Below are 11,076 nucleotides of genomic sequence, written 5' to 3'. Positions count from 1 at the left end.
GAAAAAGCAAACAAAAAAGATGAAAACTTTCGTTTGAGGCCAAAGAAACTCTTGGTTCACGGTTTGATTCTCTGCTATGGGTGGGGGGCACCCACTTTGGTGTGAGATGGAGCAGAGTTTTCCTCCCCTCCCTCTGAAATGCCGGTGGGGGGGGGGCTGGGATGTGGCAGGGTGACATTTCCTCGGGGACATTTCCTCATTCCAGAGCTCTGCCTTTGCTGTCACCCCGAGCACACGGGCACAGAGCAGCGATAAACACCTGCCCTCTCCGGGTTTTCCATCCTCCAGGAATCCAGGACCCCTCGGGCTGCAGGAACCTGCCCTGGGTACCTCCATCCCCAGGACCGGCTGGGGACAGCGTTTTCCCAGGTTTATTTTGGCAGCTGGGGCATTGGGGAAGGGGGGTTCATGCACGGCTGAGGACACATAGAAATCTCGAGGCTTTCACACCAAACTGGTGTGGCCAGTCCCTGAATGCAGCAGGACTGGCCTGGCTCTAAGATCTTTCTCCTCATTGATGGAATTTTCCTCCTCACTCAGGAATTTTCTTCCATCTCCAAGCCTTTCCCAGCTTTTCTCAACACAAGGCAATCCAAATCTGCTGCTGCTGCACTGGGAATTCTGTTCCATCCCACAGCTGAAGGGTTAAGAGGGCTCTGGGGCTGAACTGAGCTGAACTCAGCGCTTCGTGTTCAGAACTGCTGAGTCCTGCTCCTCTTGCATTGTTTGCAGCCAGAGGGGGAAATGAACCCTCTTGGAAAACTGGAAAACAACTGGAAAACAACTGGAAAACAACTGGAAAACTGGCTGTGTGTGTGTCTGTGTGTCTGTGTGTGTGTCTGTGTGTCTGTGTGTGTGTGTTGGATGGATCCACGTGGATCTGGAGGCTGGCACCAGCCTTTGCCACACCAGGAGCTGTGGTTTGAGCTCTCCTCCCTGGCACTGGGTGTGAATCCCAGGAATCCTCACTGCTCCTGTCACCATCTCTCCAGGGACAGCCTCCAGACTGCCCCGAGACAGAGCCAGGGGAGTGAGGCCATGGATGAGGCGTGGGAAGGAGGAAGGGAGGACCACAGGCACTGCCCAGGGTCCCCAGGGAATGGTCCCAGCCCCGAGGCTCCCAGAGCTCCAGGAGAGCTTGGACAGCGCTCCAGGGATGCCCAGGTTGAGATTTTGGAGTCAGGAGTTGCACTGATGATCCTACAGGTCCTTCCAGCTCAGGATATTCCCTTATCCATGCATTTCGGGCTGTGAGGTTCATTCACCCTGCCCCAGGAAGGGCAGAGCTGCTGGCACCAGCAGCATCATCCCTAAGGAGTTTGTCCTAAACTTTGCAATAGGAATGTGCAGACATTCCCTTCCCTTGTGCCCAGTGTCACCTCAGGGACACCGTGCCGTGGTTTTTGGGCTCGGTGTGGCCTCCTGCGCCCTCGGGAGAGCTGCTGGACTCTGCTCCCTGCAGGATATTAATTGTCAGAGCCATTAGATGGCAGCAGGAACCGCTCCACGGCATCCCGACATTGCAAAAACGGGATTGCATCCCTGCTGTGGCCAGCCCTGCTGCCCCCGAGCACCAGCAGCTCCACAGGCTGCCAAAAAACCCCAAACCCCGTGGGGCTGCAGAATTGGGATCGCCAGGAATAAAGAGACAAAGCACCAAAATAGGTGATCAGCATCGCGAGCAGCAACAGGGACACAAGAGCCAGGTCTGGAGGGCATCTCCAGAGAAAAGAACCCTCTGGAAATAACCCTCTGGAAAGACAAGAACCCTCTGGAGCCCTTCCCAGAGGGATTTTGGGAGCGGTCAGCGAGGCCACACGCAATTCCAGCAGGGATTTTACCACTCCCGAGTTAAAGACAGCCCAGGTCCCATCAAATCCTGGTGGGAATTTCCAGCTCAGGTTCATCCAGGCTCTGCTTTGGATGGAACTGACTGAAAAGCGGGAGGAGAAACTGCTCCAAGCATCCAAGTTGTTCTGCTGTGAGAGGTTTCTGAAGGAAATGAGCTTCACCTCTAGAAAATGAGACTTCCAAAATATTTCGTGTTCAATTTCCCTTCCAGTCTCTCATTTTCTGTATTATCCTGTTTTTACACTGGTCCTGTTTTGCCACTGGAACAGAAATAAACAGGACAAGGAGAAGGAAAGATGACAAAGTGAATTTATGTGAACCACCCCATATAATTCCCACAGCTCAAGCTCCAGCTTAAGCATCCAGTGAGGGGATCATATTTAAAGAAATCTTTGGATAAAATGGAAAAAAATCAATATTTTTAGACTTCCCTCTGGAAGAAAAAGAGAAAATCTAATTAAGAAATTAATTGCTTATGCTGAAGTAGGGTTTTTTGGTTTTTTTGAAGTGCTTAATGATCCAAGCTTCTTGTAAAGGTGTTGGTCTTGATGCCATTTCCTTTTAGAAAGCAACAAAGCAGCTCAGCGAGGCTCAGCATCTTGTTTTGATATTTCCAGGGTGGAACATTTTGATTTTTCAACTTCCAAAGCTTTTCTGCTTTAATTTTTTTGTCCATAAAGCCAAGGCTGAAATCAGAATGAAAGCTTTCAGTTTAAGCTAATTAATCCAAACACTTTGAATCAAAGCCTGGGATGTTTGCACAGTGGTGTTCTCTGGGAATTTATTTTCAGGGTCTGCATTCCATTTTTAGACTGAGGAACAAAAAAAAAAAGAGTGAGATTTCCTAGAAAAGAGATAACCTGCTGCTTACCTGGGGCGAGCCATTCTGCAGCTTACCAGTGGAAAAAGAAATTAGCTCTCATTAATTACAGCATTTGGCCTCCTCCTGAGGATCTGGAGACCTGGCCTGAGCTCCAGCCCCTGGAGGTGCCCTAAATTCCCCCAGAATCACCCTGATTCCCAGCTTTCCCCTGGAATAATTCGAGGAAGGAAAGGAAAACCGAATGATTGTGATAATAATAATAATAATAATAAACTGCAGCAATAAGAAAGCAGCAGCGTTTCCCAAGGTGAATCGCTCCTTCTGAGCAGGGGGTGCTCCCTGAGGAGCTCTGGGAAGGCAGGAGGAATTCCAGGCAAGTTCCAGGAGTGCAGAGATCCCAGAGCTGGGATTCCCACAGGTGCCTCATGCTGGGCAAGGCTGGCCATGAGCATCTCATGATCCCAAACCAAGGAGAAGAATTCCTTCTTCCAGCAGCCCTCGATGCTCCAGGGCAATTTCCAAGAGAAAATTAAAATTAACCCTGACCTCCCCTGCCCTTTATTGGGGTGAACCCAGTGGGAAAGCAGGGCAGGAACCTCCGGCTGGAACTGAGCTCGCTGTGCCAGGCAGGAGCTGCCAGCTGGGCTCAGCAGGGTGGCTGTCCCCAAAAAGGGTCCCTCTGTCACCTGCAGGGTGTGAGCCAGAAATGAAGCAGCCCTGAGCTCGGCTGGACTTTTCCAGAGGGGTCCAGGATGAATGATTTGCAGGTGTTAGGGAAAAAAACTGACTTTCAATGCCCTTAAACCTTTGTCATCACTCCTCCATCAGCCCAGGTCATGCAGCACCTCTCCTCTCCTGGTCTTTCAGGAGGGAATGTGAACATTCCTGATGTGCAGAGCTTCTGCAGGACTTGTTTTGACTCACCTGCTGTTGGTTTGGGAATATTTGCTGCATTTTACTGACCCACAGACAGCCTTGGTGAGGATAAGAAGGGAGGAGGATGCAGGAGCCAAAGGATGGAGCCATCCCTTCGTGGCTGTGCAGGATGGCTACAGGTACAGATGGGCTGTGGTGCATCAGCTTTCCCTGGAGCACATCCAGATCCCACCCATCCTCCACTGCCTGGGTGCTTTTTTCACTGCCTCTCTCTGCACAGCACTAAAATTAATGCCTGCAAATGAGAGTTTGCTTGAAAATAATCTATCATTTGATTATCACTTTAATGCAGGCAGCCCGGGGAACATCTGCCTCTGCCAGGCTGTGTCTCCTCCTGCTGATGTGGGGAATTGCTGGGAAAATTGCTGGGGAAACTGGAAGGAAGCCAAACCACTGGCAAATGCCTTGGTGGTGGCTGTGAGGAGGAGGAGGAGGATGAGAGGGGACCTTTGCTGGATGAGGCACCAGGGCCCCAGTTCAGTGCCTCTGGTCCCAGGTGCTCTGTGCTCCAGGGACTCACAAATTAAAATGTTCATCTCCATCTCATGGAGAATAATTCTGTCATCACTAGGAGCTCCTGGCTTCGTGCTGGGGCAGGGGGCAGCAGCATCTGACCACTGCTGCCCTCACCCCTGCCAGGTCCCACCTCCCAGGGGAGCCAGGGACAAGAGAAAAACGGATGGGAGCTGCCCAGCGAGGCAGGATTTCCTCCACCCCATGACACAGCCCATGTGCCGCGGTAGAATGGGGTCTGCAGCCCCCTTAGGCTCCTCTGCTGCCTTTTGGGAACATCACAGCCCCGGACTTAGAGGCTTTTTTTGGAAAATGTCACCAGCTTGTGATGAGTCAGTCGTGCCTCTGTGCAGCCTGCCCACAGCCTGGCGTGGGGCTGTCCCCACGGGCATCTCCCCGCTGCTCTTTGCGCTCAGATCCCGCTGCCGAGAGAGGAGAGCCTTTGCTGGCAGCTCAGGGGCAGGAGCTGAGCCGGGGGCTGGGGCTGCCAGCGCCGCGTTTGGCCAGCTGGAGCCTCAGGGACAGACGGACACGGCCGTGCCGCGGCGGCCGCGGGCAGGGACCGCAGCTGCCATCCCCAGCCCAGGCATTTCCAGCCCTCCGGGGATCCTCAGAGCCCGGCAGCAAAGGCTGTGCACCCAAATGACTCCCAGTGGGAGGGAAGGGGGTGGGAAAGCGCAGGGAGAGCGCTGGAAGGCGGTCCTGCACACGCGGCTCGTCCTGCACATCCAGGTGTGATGGAAGGGATGCTCCGGCTCCAAATCAACCCGAAATGCCAGAGCTGAGGCTGCTGGTGGACCCTGCCCGCTGTGCCTCGAGGACAAGGCTGTTTTTGTGCTATTTTAACTCTCCTAAGTCTGCCTCGCCCCGCTCTGGGTCCTGCTATCGATGTTCCCCTTGCAGCCTCACCGTTCCTCATCTGTCCCACGGGAGCCAGGAGGGATCCCCTTCCCTGTGGGAGCAGGATGGAGCTGCTCCTCCAGCCCTGGGGACCAAATCCCCTCCCAGGGACAGCAGCTGAGCACAGCCTGGCATGGAAACACACGGCAGGGACACACGGAGAGGCGCTGAGCCGGATTCCTCACAATTCCCGTGCAGGTGTGGCACAAGAGGTGTTTGAGCCCAGCTCCCGGTGATTCCATGTGCAAACAGCAGCTTCCAGCTCTCCCGCTGGTATCAGGCGTCAGGGAAAGAAGGAACACAGGGATTCAGGAGCTGGGGGAAGTTCGGTTCAGGTGACTCTCAGCATCTTAAAAGGGCAGGGGAGCCCTTACAAGTGTCCAGGGAAAGAAAATGAAATGAAATCAGCACCTTTTTCTCCTCTGTCCTCTTATCTCCATCAGTCCTGCTCCTTTTCCTCTGCACAGCCTGAGCTCTGTGGGACCTGCAGGTGCTGAATGGAGCAGGAGCCTTGTGGGAAAAACATATCCAGTAATTGCTGTGAAAATTCGTGTTGCAGCGCGCAGACACAAAGGGATGAAAGGAGGCTGCCTTAACATTCTGACATTTCCTCCTTTCTCACTTCTTGTCTCAGGCATCCCGAACATCCTCTTAGGGCAGCTTTTGTAGGCAGTTCCCTCAGACAAAGGGAAGGAAATGGGATTTCCAAAACACTCTGGGACAGCGCTGATGGCGAGGGGCTCTGAGCAGCGCCCAGGAGCTGCCGGCTGAGCTGGGGAGGTGCCGAGGGTCAGAGCTCCTTGTGCCACCTCCCCAGCACCAAAACTCACAGATGCCACTGCAGGGAGCACCCGGCACCCTGCCCACCCCCTTCCCCACTGAGCACCTCTGGGACCACCCAGCTGGGCAGGGCATGGAAGGGCAGAGGTTCTGTACTGGTGCCTCCTGAGCTCCACCAGAGCACCCCATCCTCCTCTGCAGCCCTCTGCAACCCCAGCCTGCCTGTGCTGGAAATTTCAAGTTGTTCTAAAGGCAGCAAGTTAACAAGATTTGGAAACCAGGTCAGCGGAAGAAGCTCAATTAGCTGCTGAACCGTGGGGACCAGCTCATGTCGTGGCTGCTTTATTGACTCCTCAGAGGGGTGTCATTGACACCACACACGTCAGCCTGGCTGGGACAGGGACCTTCCCTGAGGAGGGGACACCTGGACACTCATCAGGCACAGGAAACTTTACAAAAGGCCAAACTCAGTGCAACCTGAGCCATCCCACCGTGCTGTGTCATGGAATCACCGCAGGATGGCCTGGGTCGGAACGGATCTTAAAGATCATCCAGATCCAACCCCATGGGCAGGGACACCTTCCATTGGCTCAGAGCTCCATCCAGCCTGGCCTTGGACACTTCCAGGGATGGGGCAACCACAGCTGCTCTGGGCACCCTGTGCCAGGGCCTCCCCACCCTCACAGGGAGGAATTTCTTCCCAATATCTAATCTAAACCTCCTCTAGAGCCACTCCCTCTCATCCTGTCACTACATGCTCTTGTAAACAGCATCTCTTAATCTTTCTTGTATCAGCAGCTCTGTTCCCCCCAGCCCCGCAGGAACCTCCAGGCTCCCACTCCCATCCTGCTCTTCCCTGATGCCTCAGGGGAGGGGACAGGCAGAGGGGACAGGCAGAGGGGACAGGCAGAGGGGACAGGCAGAGGGGACAGGCAGCAGGGCTTGCAGAGAGCTGGCAGCACCGGCACAGCTCACGCGACCTGCTACCTGTCTTGTCACGTCACCACCGACATCTGCTGCAAATCAAACAGCGAGAGGAAGGCGAAGCCAAAGGGCCTCTCTGAGCAGCTCTCCAGCCCCGGCAGCGGCAGAGACGCGGCGCCTGTCACGCTGCATGAAAAACCTCTTTCATTAGCGGCAGGGCTGGAGCTCAGCTCCTGGAATCGCAGCAAGAATCGCAGCTCGGAATCCCAGCGCAGCCTCCGCAGGCAGGCGGGCACAGCCCCGGCTCTGTGGGCACCTGGGCACGGCTCTGTCCACCCACAGAACAAGGAGCTCAGGGCTCTGCAGCCCTTGCAGGGATCCTGAGGTGCTGCCAGCAGGGAAGGCTGCTCTGATCCCGAGGGAAGAGCCCCTCTCCATCCTGCAGCCGTGCAGGCACCCTCAGCTCCCCTCCTGTTCCCTGCACGCCCAGGCTGCCGGGAGAGCTGGGGGTGCCAGCCTGGACAGCTGCGGGAGGGAATCTTGGCACTGGAGGAAATGCAGTTTCCTGCATAAACACATCCTTCTGTCCCGGGACAGCATTTCTGGGATGTTCAGCCACGGCGGGGCCAGGCTGGGGGGCAAACAGTGCGGGGCAGGCAGCCAGAGCTGGGCAGGAGCCCTGCGGCAAGGAGGGAGCAGCCAGGGGGCTCAGGGGCTGCAGGCAGGGCAGGGAGCAGAGCAGGGAGCAGGGCAGGGAGCAGAGCAGGGAGCAGGGCAGGGAGCAGGGCAGGGAGCAGGGCAGGGCAGAGCAGGGAGCAGAGCAGGGAGCAGAGCAGGGAGCAGGGCAGGGAGAAGGGCAGGGAGAAGGGCAGGGAGCAGGGCAGGGCAGAGCAGGGAGCAGAGCAGGGAGCAGAGCAGGGAGCAGGGCAGGGAGAAGGGCAGGGGTTGAGTAGGGGACAGCTGGAAGGGCAGGGCAGGGCAGGGCAGGACTGGACCGTGGGCGGGGCAGGGCAGGGCAGGGCAGGGCAGGGCAGGGCACCGCCAAGGCTGAGCATCCTTCGGATCCGTGCAGGGATCCAGATCCGTGCGGCCCCGCCCTGCCCCGCCCGGCCCCGCCCGTGTCTCCCGGGCCGCTCGCTGCCCGCAGATGGTACCGGTGCCGGTGCCAGTGTCGGGGCGGTGTCGGTGTCGGGGCGGTGTCGGTGTCGGGGCGGTGTCAGGGCGGTACTGGTACCGGGACAGTGCCGGGACGGTGCCGGGGCGGTACCGGGGCAGTGCCGGGGCGGTACCGGTACCGGGGCAGTGCCGGGGCGGTGTCGGGGCGGTGCCGGGGCAGTGCCAGGGCGGTACCGGGGCGGTGTCGGGGCAGTGCCAGGGCGGTACCGGGGCAGTGCCAGGGCGGTGTCGGGGCGGTGCCGGGGCGGTACCGGTACCGGGGCAGTGCCGGGGCGGTGTCGGGGCAGTGCCAGGGCGGTACCGGGGCAGTGCCGGGGCGGTGCCGGTGCCAGGGCGGTGTCGGGGCGGTACCGGGGCGGTACCGGGGCAGTGCCGGGGCAGTACCGGGGCAGTGCCGGGGCGGTGCCGGTGCCGGGGCGGTGTCGGGGCGGTACCGGGGCAGTGCCGGGGCGGTGCCGGTGCCGGGGCGGTGCCGGTGCTGCGCGGCCCCGCCGCCGCTCCCAGCCGCTATAAGCGGGCGGCCGCGGCCGCGCTCCGCAGTGCATGGCCGAACCCAGACCGGCCCCCGCCGCTCCGCCGGGACCCTCCCCCGGGCCGGGACCCTCCCCCGGGCCGGTCCCGGCCGCCCCCCGCGCCCCCTCCCTGCCAGCCGTGACCTTGGCATCCGCCGGCCCTGGGGACAGCCGCCGTGGGATGCGTTAGGCGGCGGATCGCACGGGAATATTCCTCCCGGCAGAAGGACAGCGGCAGGAAAAGCGGATTTAAAGAGCATCTTTGCCCCTTTGTTGGATGAGAAGGACGGGGAAGGAGCGGCAGAATGAGCACTAGCAGTGAGTACGGCGTCCTCTCGCCTGGGCTGTGGGAATGGGGCTGATACCGCACCGAGCTGGCTGGGAGGAATTGGAAAGAAAATGTCATAACAGCGCTGACAAGCCTGGTGGGATGGAATTTTGGGTTATTTTCCTGCCTGCCTTTTGCCTGCCTGCTTTCTGACAGGCTCTGGCTCGGCTGTGTGTGATGTGGGCTGAGCCGTGGTGCTTATCTCCACGGAGTACTTTTCTTGGCTCGGATTTCTGGGGTTTTGGAGGGCAGAGCATCGACTGAAATGTCGATACGCAACATGGTGAGAGGCAGCCAGGAGCGCTCTGACAGGCACAGCCTCACTTGCTGCTGCCTCTGCCTGGGAAGAAATGGAGGAGGAGAAGGGTGAGGAGAGACCCAGAAAGCTGAGCAAAGCACAGGTGCAATCCTGAAAAAAAACCCCAAACCTTCTGCAGCTGGGGATGTGGGTGTTCCTATTGTGCGTGTGAGACAGGGACGGAGGCACTCATGCGCTGAGGATGAATTTCTAAAGAAGCAGAGCTCGGAAATGTGCTGCCTAAGATGAGAACTGGCACCAGGCTGCTCACTTTGGATTCTGTGCCCTTGCTGGAAAGTCTGGGAAGATTGATTGGGGTTGAGGAAGCCACAATCAATTTATTTTTCCTACCTGATGTGCCGTGTGACAGCTGTGCCCACCTTGCTGGCACGGCTTTGATCCCTTCCTGTAAAAGCAGCAAGTCCCTGGGAAAGGAGTTGATGCTGATGGCCACCTGAGGGGCTTCCTCCTGGGATAACCTCTCCAGGGAAGCCCCCCTGCCCCTCCCGTGGGTCCTGGAGCTGTGTGAGGAGCGGAGCCCTCCCCCAGGCACAAAACAGCAGAGCAGCAACTTCTCCATTGCATTGGCGTGCTGAGGTTTCTCAATCCGAGGGCTTGGGGTGGTTCCCGAGCAAAACACCGTGAAAAATGCCTTGGCACGCTGCGAGGCAACAGAACAGGTGATTCCAGCTCTGTTGGGCTGTGTCAGAGGCGAGGAAACTTTCCAGGTGCCCTGTGCCCAAGCCACACCTGGGACAGGAGCAAGGCCCCGTCCCGGGGGAGCAGAGCTGGCTCTGCCTAGGTGGGAAACAATAGGGACTGATTCTTTCCGAGCCTGCAGGATGCCTGATAACAAAGGGTCCTCCCTCTGCTCCTCTGGGGGAGCAGCTCAGGGCTGATGCAGAGGACTGCTGGGATCAGTGGCCACCGTGGTCAGGTGGGACTGCTAAGCTTCCTCTAAGCCAATTTTGCCAAATGCCTGTTGGTTCCTTTTGGGATTCCTTCCCAGCTCTTAATAGCCGGCTTGGCTGCTGCTGGAGATAAGGGCTGTTCGTGGCCCTGGTGTGTTCCAAAGATCTGATTGTGCTGCAAAACTCCTTCAGCACGGCGAGGTGCCAGGGAGCCAAGCTGTGCTGCCTGTGCCCAGCCTCGTGGGGAGCCTGCTGGGCACAGCCAGGGCTCCCCTGGGAGCTGCTCCTCCTTCTGCCTTGGTGGCCCTGGGCACATCACTCAGCAGCTGCCAGGGCTCTTGTTGAGCCCTCTGGGGGGTTTTGCAGTCTTTGCTTAAATTGCCATTACTCCATTTTAAGTAGCCCCGTGTTTTACTCAAGGTTTGGCAGCTCTGTGACATCTCCCGGTCACTCACGGTGCTGGGGGTCGGTGATTTATGGTCACTCCAGGTCCCTTTGGATGTGCAAACCCTGCTGGGTGCTGGCTCTGCCCTGTTGGGCTCCCAGTTGTTCTCCCAGCAGCTGGAGCACTCTGAGCAGGGCTTGGATGCCCAAATGCAGCTTCACTTGTGTTCCCAGCAATGGCTGTGTGAGCCAGGCCGGGCTGCGGGGCCATCTCTGCCGTCAGCACGTTCTGGGACTGGTGTGAACGCTGCCAAAAGCTCTGGGCATCCCTCCCCAGCCTCAATTCCAGCTGCCCACAAGGCACAAAACCCTAAATCCTGGGAGCCTTGTGTCAGTGCCATCTCTGTTTCACCCCCTGTGATGCCACCTGGCACTGACCTAGCGTGGCTCTTTTACCCCTTAACGATGGCCAGCGGCTCAGTGGAGTTTGGTGCCACTTGTCAGAGCCCTCCCAGCATGGGCAGATCTGTTGATTTGATTTTTTTGGCTGCTTTTCCCCCCAGGACAAGGGCTGAAGGAGCCAGATTGTGCACAAATTTATGATGTCCAGGTGTGCTTGTGCCTGCAGGGCTAAAATTTTGGGGCTGGCAAAGCAAGGAAGATGCACAGCTGAGGATAAAATGCCACCATCTGATCTGTGAATTCCCACCACTGCTCCCCATTTCTCTGGGTGTTTTGTT

General features: G+C 57.7%; 1 protein-coding gene across 4 annotated transcripts in view; it reads left to right on the top strand.

Moving 5' to 3' along the window:
- The first annotated feature begins 8,363 nt into the window (after window positions 1-8,363).
- The window catches only part of ABLIM3 (actin binding LIM protein family member 3), a 45,607-nt gene continuing 42,894 nt past the window's right edge, over window positions 8,364-11,076 (top strand). The window contains exon 1 of one of the 4 annotated variants that reach the window (XR_009278619.1): window positions 8,364-8,733. Coding sequence is in view for 1 of the 4 variants with exons in the window: in XM_058848458.1 (XP_058704441.1) it covers window positions 8,721-8,733 (13 nt within the window). In the remaining 3 variants the exon portion in view is untranslated. The remainder of the gene's footprint in view (window positions 8,734-11,076) is intronic. The other 3 variants (XM_058848458.1, XR_009278620.1, XR_009278621.1) reach the window with 3 other exon arrangements.

This window comes from Poecile atricapillus, chromosome 13 (genome assembly GCF_030490865.1).
Source record: "Poecile atricapillus isolate bPoeAtr1 chromosome 13, bPoeAtr1.hap1, whole genome shotgun sequence".
Lineage (NCBI taxonomy): Eukaryota > Metazoa > Chordata > Aves > Passeriformes > Paridae > Poecile > Poecile atricapillus.
This window is presented reverse-complemented; position numbering and strand designations above follow the sequence as displayed.